Genomic DNA, 27,311 nt, shown 5'->3' with positions numbered 1-27,311 from the left:
AATATCCTCCAAAATTCAACAGATCTCTTCGAGGCATTGCCAGCTTTTCTGGTTCATGGTTTCTGAGTGCTAGAGAATAAAGAAAAACACTACTATAAAGAGATTTATGGATAAAAACTTTTACACGGTTAATTTCTATGTGATGTGATATGATGGAGAATTCAAATGTCTGTCCTCTCTAAGACAAGGCCACTAAAATCTTCAGGGCCATCTTCAAAAATAAAATGTGTTATTAACTGAGATAGTGATAAATACTTGCTTGAGAAAGTAACATTTTGCATTAATATTAGAGTGAAATAAATGCGGAGGGTTGTATCATTCCTGTGTGTATACAATTGTATTAAAAAGAACACAAAATACCACCTTCAAAATCATCCAAGAAAAATGTGAAAAAAAACAAATATAAGTGCACTGTTACATACACTCCAATGTTGTATTAGTTTTAAAGAAACAGAGATACTTCAAATTTCCTACTCAGAAAGAATTAGTCTAGAATACATCACAGAATAATAGATTGTTGTTACTAAATATTTTATGATACTGGTAAATGATTCATTCAGCATAAATTTAATTTTACTTGCTATCCAGTTTTTCATGCACAATTGAGGTTTGAATTGCGTAAGAATAACAGGAAAAACATTTTTACAATTAATCTGATCACAGAATTTACACAATTTATTTAGCTTGGTATCACACTGACATGCATCCTTCCAGTCCCGCTTTGCAAAATGCAAAAACCCCTGGCTTTAATAATAATAAGGAAATAGAAAAAAAACCCACCACACTTATATTTAAAATACTGAAGTGTGTGAAGAATCTGTAAAACAACTGACCTGTTCAAATTGTTGTTTTTCCAATCCATGCACTGTTTTTATTAATTAGGAACCAAACCAGATTGCTCATCATTTTATACCGTTTGACATATTCACTGTCTTCCTAGTTCCAGCAGAATCTTCTTAAATTTCCCAGCACTGTGTGTTTTATTGCTAGTACCATATGCTTTATTGTTCATCCACAAGAGCTTTGCTCTGCACAAAGACTCATTACCTACTGCTTGCTGAGCAGCTTCAGGCTCACTGAGGCTGCCTGTGTGATCACATGGGAGTTTTGTCTGAGAAAGCCAGGCACGCCACTGATTTCACCAGCTACGGATATTTTTGTCAGCTGAGGTCTACTATGAGGAAGGAATTACAGATTGTATGGCTTCTTTAGCTCATTAAGACAGCAGACATTATGGAAATCCCTTCAATTGTTGTTTTTTTTTAATATTATTATTATTACTGCCATTGTAGCACAGATTAGTAGAAATCCAAGAGAACTGTTACAAATATTTATTTCTTGTGGGGAGTGGCAAAAGCCAAGCATTGTCTGCATCGCCCCACACACAACGCACACTTAAATTAATATTCTGAAGAGATAATATTTTGCCAACACTTAATCTGCCAGTGTTTATCCTTTACGAAGAGGACGAGCTTCTGAATGAAAAATTGTTCCTGAATAGCAGCCCCTTGATTTAAATTTGCCTCAACAGCCAAGGGCATTATCCTGTAATCTTTGGTCTTAAAATTACTTTTGCTGGTTTCAGTGAGATTACTCAGGTGAATAAAGAACTGGCCACTGAAGCAAGGATTAGTCTAAAAACTGAATGACAAATTATATCATACAATGAACTATAACCTCTTCTTGATAATAGTTGGTGATACTCAGGGTTTGGGATTTTTTGTTTTTGTTTGGGTTTGTTGTGGGTTTTTTTTGGGGGGAGGGTTGGTTTGTTTAGATTTTGTTGGGCCTTTTTTTTAAAAAATAAAATTCTAAATTTAAATAACATTTTATATTGGTTAAAATAATATTTACTTAAGCATTTTATACTGGAATAAGTAATATCTACATTCCAAGTTACAAAAACACCTACTTAAAAAGGTAAATATTTAACATTTTTTTCACTGATACATTATCAGTATCGAGGACCCATTTTGGAGTATCTGGAGATGGCTTAACTCCTACTGTACAGTGAACTCCCAGAATATTCCGATTTAAAACTTCAAACATACAGCTAGTGACGATAAACAAACATTTCTTCTCCACCCTGAAAATTAGCACTGAACATGTGATTATCCAGAACCATTGCAAAGATGTAGCTACCCTATGAAACAGTCCATTATCTCTGGAATAATTCATAGCATTTTGAAAATTTGAGACAGCAGAACTGTTTTCTCATTAACATTCCACAAATGAAATACCTACTTATTCTATTTAAGATCTCCCTCGTTCAAATAAATAACTGCTTGTTGTTCATTGGTGGCATTATTCGGGTCCCATGGAAGTCAGTGGAAGTTTTGCCACTGATTTGCATGGAAGAAGGGACAAGCACGATAAACAGACATTCAGACATTCATCCGCTTTACTGTGTCATCATGCAGATGAATGACAAAACTCCCCATTTCTTCATTGTTCTCAATATCTTACTCACCATATATTACTAAGGTTTTCTAACAGTTTATATGCATGCAGTCACTACAATTACACTGAATTATAAAAGATGGGTAGTAAAGGATTCAGAATTACACAGAAGTAAATCCAGTGATTAGAAACTTCTAGACTCTCACATTCATTTTGTTTAACACAAAAATGCCATTATCAAGAATAAGTGTCTTTCAAAGTGCCACCATTTTTGTCTACGTAAAGACACGGACCAAGCAGATGGTTCATGGCTGAGAATCTTCAACATCTCATCAGCCGGAAACACCACTGCGTTTACATTAATGAGAAAAAACAAAAGCAGACTAGATGGGTTGCTAACAAACAGCTGGTTTAGCTACAGCTATGCATATTTTTTCCCCTGGCGATACCACTGATGATGTCACAATGCTAGTGTAGGAAGACATAAACAAAAGGCAGGCATTTTTGCTGCAGTAGCACTAGGGGAAAAAAGAAAAAACAAATGTTTGACAGATGGAAAGAATAAAAATGGATCAGGAAAAGAGTACTATTGTCACATTTTCTGGGTGTTGTTTTATACACTATGGAGCACTTCTCAAATCCTGAAAGGGTATTAGAGGGAAACAAACACATTCAAGGACACAACACAGTTAAGGCAGTTAGCAAGAAAGCGCTGCTTCTGCAGGAGACAATAGCAGCGAGCAGTCTTCATGCTGTATGAAAGGGAGCATCAGTTCATCAGCTCTTCAGGGTTGGGAGGGGAGTAGAGGGGCAGGAGAGAAGCCTCATAGTGGAATTTTGGATTTCCTAAGTTGACATTTTTAGATATCTAAACTATATTTCATTTCATACTCTTGTTGCAGGTTTGCTAAACAGTAGGAAGCCTTTATCATAGCCAGTTTCTTGAACTCTGCCCAAACATACTGTTGAGGAAATGCCTTTTTGCCACCATTACAAGAGTTAAAGATCACACAAGAGTTTCATAGTAGCCAGAATCCAGATGTTCCTTGTCACTCCATAGTAGGAAGAACTCAGAATGAGACAATACTTTCTGGTACCCCTCTTTTAACAGACAGTACTTCAGGAGAAAACAAATTCACTTATCTTTGACACAACAGTGAGAGAGTAATATATCCGAATGTTTAGCAGACTCTTCCACCCAAGGTCTCCCTTCTCTAGTAAAAGATTCCTTATGCATCCAAATGAAAAAATAATCTAAAACCTACTGACAAATTGTAAATAAGGGCAAACTCTCAGATCCCACATCTACTTGTAGGAAAAGCAAATTCACAGGAACATTCTTCTGCTTTTACATTCAATAGAAGCTATGGCAAAAGAGCACTGCTAAGGAATCTGAATCATCTTAATGATACGTTCTTGCTTCATCTTACAATACCTGCATTTTTCTAAGATAAAACAAACCTTCCCACCAGGGTGACATCTCAAAGGAAAGTGCATTTCCTTTCAGATAATACCACTGAATGGCCCTATGCATTAGAAGAGTTACTGTACGCAAACAAAAATACTCCTCTGTAGTAAACATACATTCTCCTGCAACGTTTCTCAAAACCCCTGGTTAACTACCAAAACCTAAGAACATATTAATTTCGGCATGCAAATTAGTATACTGAGAGGTGTATAGCAAGCAGCAAAAGGATCTCCTGACTGCTGCTGCTTTAGAAGAGGTGAATAATGAAAGCAATTCATTTTGTGTTTCTGTAATGCTCAATACAGTCATAATTGGCCTTATGCAAGGTGCAGAACACCAGCAGAGCAGGGAGTTTCTCCAATAAAACAAAGTTAGCTCTTTTTAAAGAAGCAAATTGATTGTTATCTTCTTAAAAAAAATAAATACATAACAAGTCTTAAAAGGCAGCTGATACTTTGAGAATAAAGAGATTGCCTGTGCTGTCCTGTATGTGCTTCATATGCCAGCTTTGCTTCAGCCAGTTTCCATGACAGCTCAGACCTAGCAACATGATCCAAGCCGGGGAATAATTCAGAACCACACAGAGACTATTAGAAATTGCAAGACAAAGAGAAGAAACAAAGGTGCTTTTTCGTTTTTAATTAACTGACATACTCCCTACTCTCTCCTGTATCCCTTGTCTCTTGCTTGATTACTAGCACACCTTTTCTCATAGCACCATTTTCCAACTTACAAATTTCACTTGGCTGTTAACCTGTGAAAAGCTTAAAATTAGAAAAAATTAAGAGATATCTGACACAAGCATGATGGCTAGTATTTTCTCTTTTCCTTTTTCTCCAACTACTTGGTTCTTCTAGTTCCCCTTACACACAGTAAACAAAAAAAAGTTTACTGAGTCAGTGCAGTTGAAAGCGGAGTAAAATCCAAGTCCAAAGAAACAGGCCATCTTTCCTTACTGGACTTGTGAATAGAACTTCCTAAAGCACGACAGTACCTAGTGACATTGCCACATTCCTTGCTTTCACCATTTTCACGGTGGAGCAAACAATCTCTTTAGTTTTTATCTTCCACTGGAAGATGAATCTTTCATTGTTGCAATCTGAATTTTTTCCTGTGCACGTTAAACACAAGTATTTTAATTTGAGCAGAAACTGACATAAAAATATAGACACATATATGTAAGCAGCAGCAAAATATTTTACTTTTCATAGCAATCAGTACTTTATGATGCCATTTCTTTCATATAGGGAGAGGATCAACTAGCAATATTTCAATAACCACACGTATTAGCAAATCAGTGGACAATTCTAGGATGCACTGGTATAAATCCATGGCTTCAGTGATCAAAATGAACTGCTGATTTGCAATTAATTACAGTTTTCAACTAGTGTTCAAAGACACACTGTGGTTTTGGTCTAACTTTCCAAGAATACAAAGCATAACAGGTTGAGTATGTTAGGCTACAGTCTGCAGGTTTTCAGCCACTTGTATTGGTGCACCTTCAGTGGATGAAAGTTTTTTTTCTTTTTCAAATCATTATTTGACATCTTTTCCAGTGAATAGATTAAATAATTAAAAAACCCATAAAAAAACAAACAAAAGCACCCCACAAAAAAACAAATCAAAACTACTTCCAACCAGGATTACTTTAAAATACTCTGAATAAGGCTCACCAATTATCACATAGACAAAACTTGGACGTCAGGGCTCACTGATAGAACTTTATAGGAAGCTGCATCATCTGGCAGTTTCTGACATTGCAGAAAAGAAGCAATTACTACCTCCTCACCATGATTTTTGGCATCCCTGCATTGAATGTGGTTTCTCAACCAGATTTATCCCATTGGTGCAGCACTTTTAAGCACTGAGGATAAGATTCTGTCACAATATTTTTTCCTTTTGGGATGATGAAGACCCTGCTTATTTCTGCTACAATAAGTAGAGATAATACTAGTCTTGTCAGGTATTTAGAAATAGTGTAGTCAACGTGCCTGTATTGACCTTCTGGGTTACAGCAAAGGAGCAAGCTGACAGCACCAGCTGTCATTTGCTGTTAACAGACTTTTATCAGATGAACAGCTCCAAGCTCAGAGAGGAACTCACCACTTCTGTGACTGAAGGGCAGGAAGCCATCATCCTTGGTTGCCTTGTTCCATGTCCTGGGTAAAGTGATTTCAGACACCCTACAACTGCTCTAGCTGCCTGCCAAGAACTGCTCTCCTCCTGGCCTAAGTCCGCTGTTGGTAGCAGTTACTTAAATCAAGATGTATTAACATTTCCCACGGTCAACTGTTCTGTTTTTCCAGACTCTCACTGCTCTGGATGTCTTGGATTGAAAGACAGGAGTGGCCCCATTTACACATGAAAACATATTTAAAGTAATTTCCAATGAGTTCATAACTGTGCATTGTGTATCCTGCAGGTTTTTTATTATCTCCAGTACTGTGAGAATTCCTGAAAAGTTATAAATTCAGCTTGTAAAATACTTAAACCAGCAAATTGGTACATACTTTGTGCTGAGCATATTATTCTTTTCCTGATGTTGCAAACAACCCTTAAAAAATTACTTTCATGATCATACTGGAACAGACCCAGATCAACAATTGCTAGCCTTGTCGTGACATTCAGCGTGTCAAGCAATGACAGAGTGTGCAGGGAAAAGCAGTAGCTCTAAGTAGACAAGCTGAGATGACTAGGAAAACTGAACCCTTTGAGGACATAATAAAGGAGTCATCCACACAAAAGCCTGCCTATTTTTCTAACTGTAGAAGTTAATCTAATTAAAAATACTGATTTCTCCACAAACCTTGCCTGGTGGTTATCCTTAGATTATCATAGCACAATAATGACAGCATTAGCACCCTTAAAAGCAAGATATAGCCTGCTATATAGCCTTAAAAGGCTCTCTGATTATATAGCTTTAGAAGCTATATATCTTTAATGTCAAGCAGGAAACACAAAGGCAGATTCAAAGAACTGGGATTGCAGGTAAACAAAGAGGTATCGCTTGTCATCTGGTAACAGTTATTTTTACATGCTAAATGAAAATATTATACACATAAACGTGATTTTTACATAAGAATTAAAAGTTAAATCCATTTGCAGGAACTGTTCTAAAACATTAGGAATAGCATGGGAGTTGAAAATTAACAGTATTAATGAACGCCGACAGGTAAGTGGAGAGGAAAAGATCAAGAACTTGCCTCTATTTCAAGATGCAGAGAATATACATTTCTGGCAGTAAAAAAGCATGATGCTAAAGAGGATAAAGAGAGATGAGCAGGTCAAAGTTACATCACCTTTGAAGCAACATTAGATATACACAAGAACACAGTAAGGGCAGGATTTAGTGATAATTGAGTTGAAAAATGCTAAAAAGTCTGCATAAGATTTTTTTGCTTCACAGCTCAGTTAGGAGATGGAAATGAAAAGCTGTAGGAAAATAGATGCCTTTATTCTTTCAAGAGTAGCTGTAACTGAACAAGAATGCAAGCTGATCAGTGCCTACCTCCTACAAAGGGATGCAGGCCATTTATCTTGCACACAGCCTTGGACAAGACAGCAAGCTAATTCAGTGTGCTTATCCTACACCCAGCAAGGAGCAGGGGTGGAAGGAATGGTCCATTTGCTTAGCTAAGCTATGATATAGCCCAGGTGTCAGAAGTGGGATGGCTTGACTGCAAACTTTCTGGCCGGCCATTGGCAAGACTTCTGAAACGAAATGAAGGTTCTGTGGCTAGGGGTTGTAGCAATAAGCCAAAATCAAGGGTCAGCGATGACAGAAGAAATTTGCATTGAGAGTGAGCACTGGATTTTCACTGCTCCTCTCTTAATCAATTGTCATGGTTTAATGCCAAACTAGCAATTAAATGAATGACAGATTGCTCTCTGTTAACCCTCCTCTCTCCCCTTATAGCAAAAAGAGAAGGAATGAGGGAGAGAGACTCTTACTGATTGGAAACTAAACTACACAGCTTTAATGAGACAGTAGTGAAGAAAAAGTAATTAAATATAAACACATTTATATAAATATACACAAAAGCACTACTGTGTTCTCCTTACACCGCCCAATAATGCCCGTCACCACTGAAGCTGCAGGGCAGGCACTAGAAAAGTCCCAAACTCAACTCCTGGGGTCAGTGGCAGATGGGAGCAGACACGGACTGAAAAACATGCTGTTAATTTCAGCAATATAGAAGGGACTTAATTGAAAAGTAAAAATTACAAAAAGAAAATTAGTTCTATCCTGCCTCAAGCCAGGACATTAATAAGCATTATTAACCTGCTCAGACCCAATCAGTATATGATTTATTACCTAGTCCCACCTCATCAATAGGTATACATTAATTTTTAGAATCCTTTGGTTTTGGAGGAAGAGGACTCCAACTATCCAGACAGGTTGGGGGGCCTGAATCCTCCCTTCCCCCCAGAAAGGGACTCCTCTTTGGTAAGATTTGTGTCTCCAACTCTGATGGATGTTTACCCAGGAATTACTAATGCAAGTTCCACTTTTTGCAGTAAATGCATCTGTTAATGGCAGTTCCGAGCTTGTTACACCTGTCGCCTTAATAAATTGTCTTTCTTTACAACTTTGCACCTCTGTCTCAGTACAGGCCCCTGGCAGGGCTCTGAGGCAGGCAAAGCTGACTGTCCTGTCAACCTTGTGAAACTGTCTCAGTCCAAGTCCTTTGTGAGACTCTGAAACAGGTAACGTTGACTCTAATAGGTGGCTGCATACACACAATCCTTCAGACATGAACTTGCTGACAAAGTCTGGGGCTAGAATCGGAACCAGCCACACCCTGACTCCTCTCTGGGGAAGAGTTTAAAAAGCAAGGGGGGGAGCAGTCTGAACCTCGTGACTCGATGGGAGGGCCTTCCCCAGCCACCTCGCAGACTCATACCCTTTTATGTGACAAAGGCCTCTAAAAATACAACTGCACAGAAAGTTGTCAGATGGCGAAAGAAAGAAGAAAGCATCTTTTAAAATGTAAACTCAGTAGCCATTGGAGGAATAGAAAAACCAAGAGCAGAAAGAAGCACAGACAAGCCAGCATTTTAGAAGATTAAATAGTGCAAACTTTTGAAGATGTGTTGTGGAAAATGAGGCTGAAATGTTTATATTTGTGATATAGGAAACACATTTTTATGTAATGTATGTATGCAGAGAGTACACTAATGAGAACACTAGAAATACCATACTTTGACATGGACTGCTAGCATTTGCTAGGAATGTAATCCTATCCATTCAAAAAGTAATATAAAAAGCATCCAAACTCTTTAGCAAACTCAGAGGCAAAATTCACCAAATGTAATGTGCACTAGGCAGAAAGTGGAAGATAGGAAAGGTATCACTGTCACACAAAATGAGAGAATTTAGTGAAAACATACCAATGACCTCAGACGACTATGAGTGGGAAATGCCAAAATCCCAAATACTAGACAGGCTGACAGCTGAGTCAAATTTAGCCTGACCCAGAACTAGAGTGAAAACTCCTGCCTGTCCACACATCCACTATTTTGTTCAATCTAAGCATACAAACAAGGTGACTCTGCTACTGGTCAGCACACTGGAACCTTCTATTGAACACCCAATCATCAGCTAAAGCCAAATCTTCAGAAAACAAATGCAAAAATTCAGATGCCCACATATACTTTAACTGTAAAATACAACATACCAAAATTTTTACTAGACCATATGAAAGGACTCTCAAGCCATAGTGTACAATTCAACAGGAGGGATATAGCAAACAGCATGCATTCTTCTTAGATAAATATTACGAGGAAACTGCCAAGCACTTATTAATTGCTATACAACTATTATTTTCACTATGCAGGTGTTAGCAGTACTTTAACTAATGGTTATACTTCAAAACTTTTATATGGATTGTAAAATGGAGAACCTAACTGTTACCACTGGGCTGCCGGCAGAGAACTGAAATTGGTTTTGATAAACAGTCAAAATCCCGAAAGCCATTTTTGATGTGTAATTGTCTGAGACCTTGAGCAGTTCAATTATTCTGTGCCTAGCTTCTCCATATAAAAAGAATTTCAAAGAAAATCTTGTTACTTCTCCCACAATTACAGTCTTGGTGATTAAAATTAAAAGGTATACTAAAAGACCACCAGTTAGAATCTGTCTTGTTGAAGAAATAATCAGGGGAAGAAAATCAATCAGGAGTTATTTTGCACTACAGCCAACAACAACGTAAACAAAAAGAAAAAAAAAAAAAAAGGGAAACTATAGTGGCATCTCTGAAAATTTAAGCCGGGTACGAAGTTTACAATTCTAAGTAATAATGCTAAGTGGTTGGGAAAGTACTGTTTCCTCTTAAACAGGGCAATACCCTGTCACTTGAATTTACAAAGAAAAAAAAAGTTCTTCAGATAAGAAAAATTTAAACCATCTAGCATTATTTTACTACTCACAAAGCAGTAAAAAGCCATTTATTTCTCTTCTCAAAGATAATCCCTACTAATTGCTCTAGGTGTGGAAATACATTCTGTGGGAAAGGATAATGAAGACTTCTTGTCAAATTGGTCACGTCATTCTTTCACTGCACAATCCAAACAGTATAGCCTGACCCATTCCCAGCATGCTGAATATCAACCTACAGAAAAGGACCCATGCATAAACCATTTTGACCTTTCTTGCTAGTTTTTTCTGACCCCTCTGACCACATTGGACTGCTATAAAGAAAATAAAGGAGCTGTTGGGTACTCTTGATGGATTGGAAACAACAATAATGTGTCTAGGACATACTTAAGTACTAAACTGGACCACTGAATTATAATGCTTTTCAAACAAATTTATAATAGGGATGATGACAAAACAGAGATAGGGAAAAATAGATTGTTAAAATATTTAAATATGAATAATGCTTTTTTTTAATTGTTCATCAGTATCCTTAAACTTTTATTCTGCTGTAATTTCAGATGGTTAGACTTTTAAGGTCCCATTTGAGTGAAAATAGATATAAAAACCAATGGTCCCAGCACAGTTATTCTCATTAAGCATTAATATAACTAAAGCACCTTGCTAAAAGAGGGCTTTCATCTCTCCTGGTTAGATGTGTTTAATGAATTCCTCAAATTCCCAAAGGAAGGAAACTCTAGAGCCCAGAATACAAGTGTATGAGAAGTCCCAGTGTTTCATTTTAAACACTACATTGTATTATCAACAAAACCTGTATCTTCACAGACAAAAGGGTGGAGAGACTATGAAAGTGCTTATCTTTACATAATACACACTTTCTCTGGTGGAATTACTTAGGATTTTTAAACTGGTTTCCAGTCCTGAAATATATAATTCACACATTTTTATAGTTGACATAATAAGAAGTACCAAATGTATAAATAAATTTTGCTTTCTAAATATCAGGCTTTGCCATCCCCAGTAATTTTTATTTTTTAATACTGGTCTCTGAGAAAAACTCTCAGAAAGGAAACCACAGCCCCACAATTTACAATACAAGCTCCCAATACTATGAGAGAAATTTTGCAGCAGTTGTTCTCAGAGTTAGTACATGGGACACATTAATTTATCTTTTTATTCTGTATTTCTACCTTCTAGGGAGAAAAGTGCTGAGGGAACTTACAGTCACATACATCTTCCAAGTTCTGATATACAGTGTTTTCTAATTAAAAACTCCTGTGCTGAACCACTGGAAAATATTTATGGGAAGACTTTTTCTTTATATGCTTAACTACTCCTAAAGAAGATATTACCAGATAGGCTGACCTCAACCAAAAGGTTCAGGCTTTATTATGCTATGCATTAAAATACAGGCACTGTCACATAAAATTATGTCCTTTTAAAAAATAAGGCTATGCCATTTGTTTCTGAAATATTCTCTGTTCAGTTGTCCAGCAGTTTTATCAATCACGGCATGGGAAAACTGTTGCATTTGTCATAGGGGGATCATCTCCTTCAGAAATGTACAGCCTTTGGTAAATTTCTCGTGTCTCACATCTCTCCTGTGCAAGATGACCACACATGCTAGGACCACGCCAGCGCCACTGAGCAGGACGCGTATACTGCATTTGTGCAGTAACTCTGAGGCTGCAACACACATTTTCCACCTCAAGTGGTAGCATGGGGCCTATCTATCAGGTGCAACTGCATTTCACAAGCAGTTCCTCTGTTTGCACTTAGTCTAGGTTGCTTTGCAGGACCTTTTTTTCCCCTCTTATTTCCGTTTTCAACAAAAAAATAAATGGTAAAATACGATAAAACAAGAACAGGGCAACTAAACTGAGATTATGTTAGACACTGCTTCCTTTACAGTACCTTTGAACTCTAAAATGCTACTCTTACCATGAAAAGATTGAACAATGTGACAATGGTATTTTACAGTAATTTGATAAAAGTACGCAACCGAATGACAAGCCTTCATCGTATTAAAAAGTAATGAGTAGATTTCTAAATCATGTACTTTTATGAAGTCCTAACACATTTTTCCTTTGATATAAATAACAAATATTTTAATTAAATTTAAAATAAAATTATGCCACACTTTGTTTACAAAATAGAACATCACAGAACTTAGCGGACTGGTTTGGGCAATCTTCAGTGTTGAGGACCAATCCAAAGGACTGTTTACACACCTCTTAATTTTCAAAGTTCTTTACAGGTTTGTTACTACTAGTGAGTCCTGGCCAAGCCTCATCTGATATCAAAAACCCAGTAAGAGTGAAAGTCAAGGGGAAGAAAAAAAACAACTAACCAAAACAAAACACCCACTAGAACCCAGGAAATAAAGTTACACATCACAGCATTGTTCTCTAGATACTAAGCCTAATTTTCAAAAGTCTTTGTTCAATAATGACTGCATAACTAAGCTTGCTGTTTCAAAATTTATTTACGTATCACAACTCAGCAGAAGTTACTTTTACACTGCAACATAAACATAACACACTTCTGAAGATTTTCTCAAAATTTTACATATATATCCCATCTGTCTAGAGAACACAAATTAATTCAGCTTTCCTTAACATAAATTACATGGTACTTGAAAATTCCCCGGCCCCCACCTCTCTGATGCAGCCAAGAATATTAGTCTAAATAATATTTTTCTAAACATTTTTAATTGTACCCAGCAGAGGAACACCCGTAATACCAAGGATCATTTGGGAAGTTTTCCTGCAACATTTACCCATCTGCCTTAATGAAACACTTGTTAAGTCATCTGTACTATTTTCTGGGGTTTTTTTCATTACTGCATGCTAAGCACACAAGCAAGAGGAAAACACATAACTTCAGTACAGCAAAAGAAAAATACTTCACCATCAGAAGTGTTATTCTTTCTTAAATGAATGTTACGTGAAAATTCTAATGACTTCATCATCACTTATAAACTAAAGATGAGGTAAGGTAAAAACAAATAATGTAAAAAGTTCATTTGAGTCAGGCTATAAAAATACTCAACAAGAAAACAGGAAAAGGAGATCAGTAACTCTGTGGTCATGGAACACTGCCCTACATGTGCATGTCCACATGATGCTGTACATAAGCAGCATACTACTACGTTTAAACCCACAGTCATCCATGAAAAGCTGTTTTAATCTTGCATTCATATCATGGATAACCCATAATCCAAACAGATCCTACAGGATAGGAGTTAACTACACTTGTGCTTTCTGATTTTTCTTCAATCTGTACATGTAGCATATAAAAATAACGTTCTAATAACAAACACCTAAAAGTTAACAAATGTACACATTTTCTAGTACCCAAGCAAAACTTAAATTTTGAACACATTATCCAAGAGGAGATCATATAATAATTTCCTTGCTATTTATCAAGCATTTTTAATTACTCGATGATGCTATTAAAACATTAGACTCATTACACACAGTCCTCTGAACACATTTACTACTTGAGATGTGTTGGCTAGCTCTTTGTGCCTGAATAAATTATATCCATTACTTCCAGTCTTTGGAAAAAATTAATTACGTCATGATATGACAAATTAAAATACTTGGAAAGTACCTCTTCAGGTAACTTTTTGTTTCCTTTTCCAAAATATTAAACAGTTTGTACTTTTGTGACCAAGAAAGATGCAAATACACAATAATTAATTCATTTACAAACACAGGCAAGTTAGGACCATTTTGCCTATATCAATCTAATTACATTGGAAGCTGCTAATGTACACGAATCCAGTAGCTTTTAGCATGAATATTAAGCATTTTTTAAATAAAGATGCAGCTAGAAATTGTAATTTTTTACTAATGTTATTCTAAAATTGCCAATATAATCTCTGCAGACATGTAAAATATAACATCATGTTTTGCACCATCAAATGGTACAAAATTGAAACTGGGCCTGCATAATTGTATAGATATAGGCATGTGAATAACTGCTACTGTACTACTGACCTTGTGATCTCAAAGAACGCCAGTTTCTCTCAGGAGATTTTTAGACCTCTGAAATCATGTTTTTAGTCTGCAGACATTTCCTTTATCTGTCCTTAAAAAAATGAAATTCATGTCTCATTACTGTTAAAATGATACCAACAAACTTTCAGAGTTTCTATTATAGTATTAGCGATGCCTTATGCACACTCACATAATAAACAGAAAATTCAGTTTGTTTGCAATTAAACCAAATATCATATTAAGGGAAAAAAGTCAGAACAGCATGTGAGTCGCATTTATGAGTAAGTCACAGAAATTATTTTATAAAAATATTTAGTTATTGCAAACAATTATTGACTAACTTGTAAAGTGTTTTCTATTTCAGAAGAGCAGACCTGACTTTTTAGTATAAATGATTACATAAACTTTGCGCACATCACCAGTATGCACATTGTGTTTCTGTTACACTTGAGCTACTTCTGCTTCAACACAACAGGGAGTCAGAAAACCTCCCTGTCTTTTACAGAATAGAACAAAATTCAGTAACAGCAAGGACAATTAAACATTAGTCCTGCTCACCAAAGCAGGTGACAGACTTGCCATCTGTTGGAGTTCATAAAGCAAGGTTTGATATCTTTCTAAAAAGCATTTTTTGAAAAACAAAACAAAACAGAACAAGAAAAAACAGCACACAAACAACATTTGATCCACAGTACGTGCTTGTGGATGTGGCTGTAGTGAAGAGAGAAGGGACTGGTGGCACAAGCCAGCAACAGTTGTGGCTGCACCGTTACAGATGCCTGTGTCACTTTCCATTCTGGCTCCAGCACTTATGACCCTGCTTTAAAATAATGTCAGAATCGTATCTTGGTTCAGTATTTCAGCTCAAATTGCAAAGGATCAGAAAGGAATATTCATTTCAACATTTCTGAATGCAGAATCTGGTTTCTATGGTTTGACTGATAATTTTTCCCCCTCTTCTGTGGCTCTGAAAATGGAGCGCAGCTGGAGGCAGGCGTAAAGCCAGAACAGTAGATACTTCCCATGTGCCTGGAAGGTATTTTGTGCTCGCAGCCAGTTCATAATGACGTGATTACAAAGTAGCTTTGGTACAATCTCCAGTTAGACCTCTGATGATTTTCATATCCTCCTTCAGCACAAGCCATGACTCCCTGGGGATACAACTCCTACATGCTATCTTTGCTACGATCCTGAGCATCAGTGGTGCAATTCTTGCTTTGCTTCATTCTCTAAGGCATGCTTAAGATTTTTTAGGATCAAAATAATTAAGTAAAACATATTTTTTATCATGATAGACTAAATGTAGGTGATAATTGAAGGCTGAATCATAAAGGCAAACTAGATCAACTACGAAAAGTACTTAGTACCGGCTTTTTTATATTTCTTATATAATTAGTATTTCATGCCAGTACTACTGCTGCTGTTTGCTTGTATCATAGTGTAGGCAGATGGACATAGTGCATAAAACTCAAGCTTTCTGGACCAAGGAAGAAGTTAACAGACAAAAAATGTTGGTTTTTTTTTAGGTGTCCAAACAAATGAGTTGGTAGCTAATCCAATAACATGACTGAAGTGATGAAGCACAGTACGCCACACAGTATAGATCAAGCCAAGAAGGCATGAACTTCAGTGCAGTAAACAGGACTACAAAAGGTGCATGGGCAGAGAAGAGAAAGTGCAAAATACAGGAGATATCTTAACGTGGTTTCATTATCAGCTGTAGGATGCGTGTGAACTTGAACAATGAGGAAGGACTGCAAATATGGGCAGTTATAGATCTGTATAGTACCACCTCAACCTCTAGCAGTCCCAAATGTCACGACAGACTGATGGCTATAGAGTAGATTTCCATACTTAGCAGCTGGTCCAAAAAGTAAAGAAGGAAAATATATTTGAGCCCAAACAAGTCTGTATTTTAGCTTCTCTCTTTCCTCCTTTGCTGTGGAATAAAAGATTCCTTCCCGCTACAAAGTATAATAAACAATTCAAAGTAGAACAAGGTTTTTATCTAGATAGCAAACTCATCCAAATAAAAAAATTTCAATGCAAATTCTTTCTCTGAGAACATGTTTTTTAAAAAGTTTCTGAAAAATCCAGGCCTGGCTCATCTGCAAGCTGGGGTTCTAGACAAAACACACGTAATGACTTCATCAGGCACACGTTGTAGCCCAACTCTTAAGTCTTCTGTATTAATCTCGTGAAAAATATGTATTTAAAATGCCAACTCAAGCTTTATTTCAAATATCACATATTGTCCCCTCTTCTGGCTGCTCTTTTCTCTAACAATGCCTGCAGTATATTCTCATTTAAAAAAAAAATCTCATTTCCTTAAAGACAATGACAAGGGTACTAAAGCCAGATGCATTTTTCAGAGTCCAACAGTTTGAATAAATTTATTCATAGAGTAGCCTACTGGCTTGTAATGTTACTCAAATAGAGAAATTCAGAAGAATGGGCCTTTGCACTGCAAGCCACTATCGACCATACACTGGTAGCTATACAAATAATGCATTATTATAATGTATACTGTCATTAATTAAATGTGTTGCCTTCTTTCTAAGAACATACAACTAGATATGGCATCGAAAGTAACAATTTATATTTATTTTATATATTAGTGTAACAATGAAATGGCATCTTTGCTGCATGATTTTTGTGTCCTTTCCACACTAATCACCCAAAAATAGGAATATGACTTGAGTAAAACAATGTGTAAAAGATGAAAAACAGCTGTAGAAATCAATGTTCTTCTTTAAAATAAAAACCTTAACACTTTTTGGTAAAATGTAGGTCACGTATGGTTTCCACAGTAACCACTGCTGAACTATGGCTCTACAGATGACCACTCTCTCTGACTGCTTTCTTTGCTAGCAGGTGATGTAGAAATACAGGCACACTTCAGTTAAAATAAGAACAAACTAAAAAAGTGCTTGGAATTGCCAGCAGTTTATTTTCAAACATAACTCCTGTTTCAAATTTTTCAAAAGTATCCCCTAATATCCTTCTGTAGATAAACTGCCCAGCTAACTAGTTGGAAGCACACGAAACCTAACTTTCAGTACTAAATAGCTGCTCTTTGTCTGCATCTCAAGCCTCTAAAATGGAGACAATCAACTTCACAAGAAGCTGCAAATATGTTTATGCAGAGCAATCCACTAAACATCAGTAAAACAGAAGTTCAGAAAGCAGTCACATTAGGTGAAGCTGTCTTTGATGAGCACACAGTGAGCTCAGTGATGGTGTAATTTAGTATATTCACTGAAGTGGGAGTTCATTATTTTGCACACAAGCGCACAGTGAAACCCAGTCACATAATGAGGCTGGAGTCACAGATAGTTAACAGTCTCACTTGGGAGAAAGTGGCATAGCGTTCAGTCAGTCTGATGGTGAAAATCCCTTTCTCACCACTATTACCTCTGGGGCTTAGACAGTTGATGATGAATTCATTAAACCACAAAAGACTCCATGTTACAAAAATACTCTAATGGGCTTTGATAGTGAACTGGGAAATAACAGGACAAGTCAACGTCCTTGACAGCTGATAATAGGTTCCCTTAAGAACAGTCATTTCACTATTATGTGAGTTCAGACTAGAACAGCTACTTACCTATTTTTTTTACAAGTATAAAAACTGAAATATAAGCTTCGATGTCTGGATGCTACCCACAAACCTTAATTCTATTAGTGCTACAAAAGTATTGCACATACACAATCAAAACACCAGATGTGCTACATACTTAATGAACAGAAGAATCATAATCAATAATGGTGAATAGCACTAATGAAGACTCATGTCCCTCACTTGATGTTGTGTCTTGCAAGCTCAAAACCACTGGTGGGTGAACACAAGACACCAAGAGGAAAACAAGATAGCCGTGAAGCCAAACAAACAAGCTGTCATGGAACAGAGAAAGTCTGAGAAAGCTGCCTGGTTTCCATCAGAGCTTTTGCAAAAATCAATCCATCAAACTTTTTACTTCACTGAATTGGCAAATTCCAAAGATACAATAGCTTGCAGATATTCTCCTAAGTGGAGCTCCTGAAAATGTCACTACAGTATTTCTGAGGGGGATTGATACTCAGTTTCTTTATATGGTGCTCACTAGAGGGCTGCCATGAACACCAGGACATCTCAGCAAACAGCAAGAGTGTAATACATGTGGGAGATGAAGCTGGTCTACAAAAGAACACGAAGGAAGCAGGAAGCCAAAACAGCCCCTAGAAGTTAGAATACTTTTATCTCTCCCTAATGTTTCAATCAAAATTGTTTAACTTTTTGCTAACAGGTAATTTCCACAGGTCCATTCCTAGGTAGTTCTTCATTTACAGGCCTCCATCTTAAGCACTAGTACAATACAAATGGCATAATAAAAATCACTGAAGGCAGATAATATTGAAAACACAGGTAGGAAGAAGATACAATTGCATTTTTCTTGTAAGCATTAGAACAGAGTTTCGTCATGAAGCATCAAGAAAAGATAAAAAGATAAAACTTCTAAGATCATCTGCTTCTTAATTCTGCTTTGCAAGCATGACTGCTAGTCTACTACAAAAAAATCAAACAACCTAACAAAAACCTAAACGAGCACAAAAATCCCCAAACAAAACACACAAAAAATCCAAACAAAAACACAACCCAAAAAAACAACCCAACCTAAACAAAAAACGCAGAAAAAAAACCCCAAACCACACAGAAATCTGTTCCCAGCTCACTGCTAGAGACTTAAGATCTTTTATAGCACAGTCACATAAACAACAGATTTGGAATCTGTATTAACTGAAAGGGAAAAAACCTTCGAGCATGAACAAGCCCATTGGATGGAATGAACCTCTAAAGGAAGGTAGAGACAGCATCTTTATGTCACTGTCCTTCAGATGTTAACTCCTCTCAGTCATGCCTACTGCTAAATCAATTGCTTGTGTGAGCCAAGAACAGCAGAGCTGAGCTCAGCATGGACAAAACCCTACCCAGTGTCACGTACTGAGGGTGGTACATACTGAAATTAGTTTTAAAGTGTACAGTAATGAACAATAAGATAATATAATTTGTTAAAAGCACTAATTCTATAAACCAGTATAAAATGCAGAACATGTACTAAACATATGAAACACATGGCACTCGATAAGAAGAGAGGATACCACAAGAGTCTCTCTGCAGTTTCATTTGCTTTGTAAGAGCGCATAAAGCAAATTGTAAAAAAAGCTGCTGAAGGGCCATTGGGACTGTCACTAAGAATAAAACCTAGTGTTAGGATAGTGCAGTATTGAGATAGCAAGCATTAAGGATTTTTTTCAAACAAAAATGAAGCTATCAGAGGTTATAAACTGGTAACACAAAAATCCATTTTTCCTTCCTTCCCTAGAGAAGCTAGTATACTGGTATTGCCTACAGCTTTCACTGGTATCCAGATGATGTCATAATGCTTCTTCGTCTCTGGACAGCTAGTTTTAGCATCCAAGACATCTAAGGTTTTTTACCCTTAGAAATATATTTTAAAATTATGATACTATTTGCCAAAGATAATGGAGCAATTGTTCACTCAAAGCCCATCATCATCCCAGTCTTATGGTTTCTTCAGAATAATGTTGGGTAAGACTAACTTAAATCCAAGCTAGAAGTTAGCTGAAAAGAGTAACTTCTGAAAGGATTTTAAACACTGGGGTTAGGTACATACCACTTCATCAGGAAAGCCATAGTCATAATGATTTTCTGTTTCTAAAATTGCATGCGTATGTCACAGGTAAGAAAAAAGAAACTTCACATTCTATGTCTATAAATTAGATTCCAAAGTTATTAAAATTATTTTGCATATTGCAATAGCATCTAAAGACATCAACTGCTATAAAATGTCTAAAACCAGTGGCAAGAACTCAACCCCGTATACTACTCCAGCTGTGAACCTATTTTTATTCTGCATCAGCAATCAAGCACAAAATTTTTAACAAATCTCACAGGCAAGAGCTGATCAGCAAATACCATTTCATTCATTGTATTAGGGTCATTCTAAACTAGGGATCCAAGATCTGCCTGCAAAAGATGGTTCTAAACCTGCTGACAGTACATAAACCTGAACATAGACCAGGATTTACACATTCTTTTCAGCTAACTTCTAGCTTGGATTTAAGTTAGTCTTACCCAACATTATTCTGAAGAAACCATAAGACTGGGATGATGATGGGCTTTGAGTGAACAATTGCTCCATTATCTTTGGCAAATAGTATCATAATTTTAAAATATATCTAAGGTTTTTTACCCTTAGAAATGTCTTGGGTGCTAAAACTAGCTGTCCAGAGATGAAGAAGCATTATGCTTCTTCTATGATTTTATGATACATTCTTAGTGCAAGGTGCTTTTCTCTAATACATGAAGAACAGAGCCAGAAGTGCTATAGAATCCCAATCAACATTTCCTAATGTGTTTTTTAAATATGTTCCACACATACCAATGTAGTGAAAGAAGATGAGTCACTAAGAATTTGCAAACTGCTGGAGCATTTAAATCCTTTGATCTTGATAAGCTGGCTCATTCCCTTTCTGTTATTAACCCTCCCTCTTTTCCCAGTTATGAGCCAGCCAATCTGCAGCCCTTACAGCAGACATATTTACCAAGTAAAATCTGTTACCGCTGCTTTCTTGCTCTTGCTGAAAAACACACTGTTGCTTGTCAAGCTCCTCTTGTCCCAGGGAACCTCCTTCTCTCTTTTCCTTCATAAATGACAGAGTCAACAAGCTGTCTGTCCACCCTGATACACTCTTTGTTAGCTTCTCTCTGTATTTTCCCAATAATCACTAATTGTTCACCTGGGCATTTGGACCCCTCTCTCTGTTCCTGTATAATCCAGCCAGACACATTCTCGATCCTTTCTCTCCTTTTTTCAACTCGCACCTGATGAAAATCCGTCATTAGTTCCCAAGTACCATTTTGCTGATGACTTGCAAAAAATTGCCAAAGAATCTCAGAAAACAGCCTGACATGTTGCTTTCAGCCATGTTTTGCTAACTACATTACTTTAACAATGGAATGTAAGTATCTACATGATTTGAAACATAAAAATAACTTAAATTCTATAAATTGTAATTAATTTTCCAGAAAGTTATTCAGCAACTGTAATAGGGCTATTTTCTCATCTGTTTTATCTGAAAAATCAGTACCTGCAGAGTCTGCCACAAACAGGTATCCACATTTAGGCAGCAATACTGATTAGCCAAAAGCATATTGATGTTTTCACTCTACTCCTTTGATAGAAAAGACACTGTACAGTGCATGAAAATCTTTTTGCATTTTATTCTTTACCGATCAAGAAATCATGGTTGTCATAGAAACTGTAAAAACTGAAACCAGTCATGACATAACAGGATAATGGAAAAATGTCTGCTGGCTCACGTTTTCATGCTGGAAATGCTTCAGTGAATTTAAATAGAGAGTCAAGCAGTTATCCAAATCTGTAACAGAATCTTTCAACAACAGGTATTATTATTATTTTAAATAATTCAGTAACAGCCTGGAAATTAATAGTATTTATTACTTCTGCTCTACACATTAAGAGCAGACTCTTCCCAGAACATTCAGTCCAAGCCTCTGGTTAAGGGACCCAAATTTCTATTATTAAATGTCTGAGATATCCTGGAGGAAGTTTTGGTCAGTGTTCTCAGCATTCCCAAGATCCCATTTTGGCATTTTAAACTGCGGCAAATAACTTTGAAAATCTTTATTGCCATTAGTCTGCCTCTTACATATGCTGTTCAGAAAATTAATTATAATCTGCAGGCTTGTGCCCCAACCCAAGCTGGTCCAGCTCCATGCAAAACATTATTACAGGTTCTTCCCTTATGGCTAGAACCTCAGTAAAATAAAACTCTACTCTTGACTAAGGAGGCTACAAGAGAATTTTACTCTTTACAAAGGACTCTACACATCAGAGTTCTTCCTGCCTTTTCCTGGAACCACCTGACACCTTGTAATTGCAGGCAGGACCAGCTTACTACCGCAATTTGCCCTTTAAGCTGAGACCATTCTGCTGAAAAGAAAATAATAATAATATACAGGAATACTGTTGGCGTGGCCTCCCTGCAGGTGAGCAAATTGAGTAGCTTAACCATTAATAAAAAACAGCAAAAGCAATGTGGAAATACTCAGATCTTTAATAAACAAACAGAAAACCCCATACCACAACTCAGAGGCCCCGAATAGAGTTTCATGGAGAAATTTAAGAAATTTATTTGGTTTTCAGCTAGTTTCCTCAGGATTTATATTCAGTCTGAAGTTTGAATTTATTCTTTCAAATTAGGTACATATGTTGTGAATAGAGAGCAAACAGATACTGGTGTTCCCTATGCTTTTCTAGCATTATCTTAAATATAAAACTGTTTTATCAAAATTCTATCTAGCAGTTTCCAGATGTGTTAAACAACTTCACTGACCCTCACCCTCCCTCAATTTGCTTAAGAATTCTATTTAATGGAAGGGGTGAGCACAGTTGGTCTGTAACATGCTTCAGGAACCCACAGGTTAACTGACATCAACTTTCTTCAAGGAACAACCAACCAACTAAGGCATATTAATTTCCATGGATGCCACTGAGGAAAAGCAATATGATGCTACTGTAATCATTTAACTGATTTGGATTATGTCCAACTTCTTTTTTTTTTTAATAAAACATGATACCACAGGAAAGAAACAAAGATTAATGTAAAATGTTGAGTATTAATAATTAACAACAGTTTTAATCTACATGCATCGTATAAAACACATAATAGTACATTCCACTATCTCTAAGAATTACTGTGTACTGATGGGGATTACTGGAGCTCATGGCATAATAGAGGACTTTTTAGAGTACTGTTGTGTGTCTCAGCAGTCCCTTAGAGAAACTTTGAAACTGCACATTTATTAAGAAGAGTGAGAAGACTTCAGAAAAATCTAAACAGATTCATATGAACAGCAGGGTGTCTTTGGGACAGAGTAGAAGCCCAGACTTCAGGGAACATGTGTACAGAATAAACACACTACTGCGTAAAGTGAGCTGAGGAGGAAAGAATTTGACACTGATCTCAGATGAGGCTGGAGCAAACATGTCTTGCATATTCTAAAAGCCTGCTGTTATGCATATAACATATGCTAGTGAGGATGTAGTTGTCTGCCACACGAAGGCATGTTTTCTTGTTTTGCCTCTATTCCAACATTACAAAACCAAATCCTGCACTTTCTCACACAAATAATCTTTATTTGCATATATTTTTATTTATTTCCATTTTTCATCTAGAGATTTTGCACTGCCTGCACATTTGTAACTTGGTTTCTGCAGAAACTGATAACTAATAGAAAAATAGCAGCAACAACAGAAAACAGGAAACTGAAAAGTACTACAACCAGTATCTGATTAAAAAGAAATTAGTTTTGATAAAAAATACGCAATTTCAGATCCTGTGAAAAACCTTTAGTAATCACTCCAATAAATCTGTTCTCCCCAGAAAAACAGAAAAGTATACTTCCAAAAACCAGCAGGCGCAAGTAAAATTGGGAAAATAAAGCCGTTATATAGGAATTGCCAAATTTGCTTTGAGGTGACAAACATGATAACAGCCAGAAGTTCCTCCGGTAATTTTAATGAAGTATTACATTTAATTGGTCTATAGGTTTGTTTACTCACCTCCCTAAACACCACTGTAAGAAGAAATAGACATAGCTTCTATTTTGATGCTGCTAAATTGTACAAGATTCAACTGTGGAGAGCCAAGCTCCTTAAATTCAATCCTTGTTTATTTCTGCTTTACAAAGACACTTGAACTGATTAATTTACTTTGTGATTTACAAAGTCTGCTATTGCAGCAGTAAGGCATGTTTTGGGTTTATTTCTTTTACCTCCACAATGAATCTTAGAAATTACTTACCTACACTGAGTTGCATTAAAATCACTGACATTGCCTACAGAAACATGAGCAAATAGGTTGTGGCTTTGTCGAGACTTAAACAAAGAAAGTGAACAACAAACCAAAACCAAATCCAAAACAACAAAAAACCCTACATAAAAATGGAAAACAAATGAAAGCTAAGCAAAATAAATGTATCTGCACCATGCCCTCAAGCCTATTCAGTAGAAAAAAGCAATGGCAGGCTGCCAAGTCAAAGATATTCCAGGCTGAAAAACCCATCGCTAAATTTGGAGAGTTCAAGTGCCAACAGCAAGAGACTTAAACACAATCAAAGCAGTGCAATGAGTTGTGGAGGGGGAGGGGACATCTCACATCTATGTGTTTCTCAAATGATCTCAGTCTTTGTTCTTACCACTAGCATTCTAAATTTGCAAGCAGGCTGCAGAAAATCTGAGCTTTCCAAAACCACTCAGTACTGGGTGCTATCTGCACTTGCAGAGGTGAGGCAGAAAAACTTAAAGTATCAAATCAGAACATGGGATGCACACACACATTTGTCCATAAAAAGTGCCAAATAGATCCCAGAGCTAGCAGAGACTTGAGACAGTAAAATTGATGAAGGAAATCACAGTTCCCTACAGACTTATCAGAAGATGCCCAAATGCAGTCTAGTTGAGGCTTTGCAACACTGTCCAAATTGCTTCTGGACACATTCTTCCTGGTGCCACTCTGCTTACCAGTGAACTCAGTTCTGAAGAAGAACAAGCAGTGCTACTTCAGCTCTCTCTGCAGCTCTGATGCACACAAGCCATAAAACCACAAAATAACTCATGCTGAAAAGGACTTTGGCAGGTCTCTTGTCCAGCCTCCTGCACAAATCAAGGTCAGCTAAGATATATATATAAGAGACCTGACTGGCTAAAGCTTTGAGGAGCCTGGTCTTTAAAATCTGCCAAGACAGAGACTGCACAGGCTCAGCTACCTGCTCCAGTACCTGGCTGTCCTCACAGTGAAAAGTTTCTTCTTACTTTCAGCTGGAGTATCTCTTTGTTTCAATCTTCACCCATTGTCTCTCACCCTTCCGTCACAGACCACTGGGAAGAGTCTGCCTAAGTTCTGCATAAGCCCCTGACAGACACTGCACAGCTTCCACCAGGTGCCCCCACAGCCTTCCCTAAACAGTATCAGGTCCCTCAGCATTTGTCTCCTCACAAGCTGAATGCTCCAGTCGCCTCATATGTCCTTGGTGACTCTCTGCTAAACTTCCTCCACTTTATCAATGTCTTGCCCTGGGGAGGCCAAACCTAGGCACAACATTCTAGGTACAGTCTAATTTGCTCTGAGCACAGTGGGACAGTCACTCCCCTGTCTCTGCAGGCTGCTGCCCTTTGGCTGCCAGGGCACACTGTTGGCTCACCTTGCCCTTGCTGCCCATCTGCCAGGGCCCCCAGTGCCTTTTCTGCAGAGCTCCCCAGCCAGTCAGCTCCCAGCCTGTGCCACTGCAAGGGACTCTTCCTTCCCAGGTTCAAAACTCTGCATTTGTCTTTGCCACGTTTTCTGTCTCCTGTCAGTCTGTTCCCACAGCCTACCTAGGTCCTTCTGAATGGCAGCTTTTCTCTTAAGGGCTTCAACTACTCCCCTCAGTGTGGTTCTCTGCAAACTTGACGCAGGTCATTTGGTCACCTCTTCCAGGTGATCAATAAAGATGTTAAACAGGACAGGTTTCAGGACAGTGTCCTGTGGTACTCTCTTGAGGGGGAGTACAACCCCTTCACCACCACCCTCATCTCAACATCCAAGCCCTCAGAGTACTTTTGACAAGTCCAGTCAAAGACAAGGTGGTACAGAAGTGTCCTTTACGCAGAGGAGCTTCTTTCCTTTTCAGATATAAACTACACTAACCCTGCTACCAACTGTAATTCATGAATAGCTTTACCCTAGCTTTATTAGACTGATGATTAAAAAAAAAAGTCCAGATGACTTACTACTACCCATTTACACACATGGTTTATTGCACATATGAGGCTTTTTGTAGATTCCACAAATTAATGGAAGTTTAGTAACTTGTAACCTCAGCCTAAGAAGTAAAAAGAAAAATATGCCGTAAATTAAATATTCACATTCAGCCATTTTAGTGGGAACAATACAAGTATTCCTGTTCTTTGTCTCTCATTGAGACATCAAATATGAATCGAACATCTCCAGATGAATTACGCATTTCTTCCTCTGTTTACTCCCATAACGCGTGGAAGAAAAGGACCAAGGGCTATGTAATTGCATTGGCTTAGGTGGCAGAATGAATCGCGAGGGATCAGCTGTTCTGTTGCAGATCATGCAGGTTACTCTCAACTGAACAGACAGAGTCAAGCATAAGCACCAGTCTTTGTTACTGACAATCTTCCCTCTTCTCCCAAATCATTACCTTAAATAGAAGATCATCTCCTATACACCTAAAACATTTCACACTATCTAGATGTCAATGACATGGAATACAAATGGAGTTTCCTCTGAAACTCACTCTGATACACACATTTTTACATAAACAGCTAGCAGAAGAAATAATTATTTTTCAAAAAAATAAGTACTTCCTCAGTGTCAACATTTAAATGTAATAACACAGAAAAATACTTCAAAGTAGAAGCAGATAACCTACACTGTATTTCTGCCAAGTAAAATTAATCTTTCTTAGTTTGTATGAAAGGAGCATCACACCTTGCACACCACTTCAGTGTGTTTACTTACGAGTAAAATGATTAGAAGTAGATGGATGGACATTACTTCCACTGTCAGCACTTTCACTGCTAGAAATGTCATCATCTGATTCCCACACACAGGAACAAGGTGAGGTGCCATCAACTTCTTCAAACTTCCTCTTTAAAATTCCACTCATCACTGCGATGCTGTCACATGCACCTGTAACAAAAACAGAGGCAATGAGGCACTGAAACACCTGACTGCTGTGCAGGTCTTAAAATCTGTTTATCATGGAGGAGCTGGTGTATCAATCAGATACTACTACCTGTAGCTAAATGGCTCCTAACAACTTTTCCAGCAAAAAGAAGAAAATATTTATCATCACTATATTCACCATCTCACTGACTTTCTTACAGGTAGTCCTTTAATCTGCAGACAGAAGGTAGACACTACCTGTCTTCTAGCAGCACAGACAAAACTCTATTCAAAACCAATT

At 37.3% G+C, this 27,311-nt stretch overlaps 1 protein-coding gene across 2 annotated transcripts in view; it reads right to left on the bottom strand.

The window, feature by feature from the left end:
• CSRNP3 (cysteine and serine rich nuclear protein 3) overlaps nucleotides 1-27,018 on the bottom strand; it is a 64,067-nt gene extending 37,049 nt beyond the window's left edge. The window contains exon 1 of one of the 2 annotated variants that reach the window (XM_051624062.1): nucleotides 26,864-27,018. In XM_051624062.1, the coding sequence (XP_051480022.1) occupies nucleotides 26,864-27,011 (148 nt within the window). In that variant the 5' untranslated portion in view covers nucleotides 27,012-27,018. Of the gene's footprint in view, nucleotides 1-833; nucleotides 1,035-26,863 lie in introns of those variants that run through there. The other variant, XM_051624063.1, reaches the window with a different exon arrangement.
• Between the last annotated feature and the right edge of the window lie 293 nt (nucleotides 27,019-27,311).

The sequence above is a fragment of the Apus apus genome, chromosome 6 (assembly GCF_020740795.1).
Source record: "Apus apus isolate bApuApu2 chromosome 6, bApuApu2.pri.cur, whole genome shotgun sequence".
Taxonomy (NCBI): Eukaryota; Metazoa; Chordata; class Aves; order Apodiformes; family Apodidae; genus Apus; species Apus apus.
Note: the sequence above shows the minus strand (reverse complement) of the source record. Positions and strands in the feature narration are given on the sequence as shown.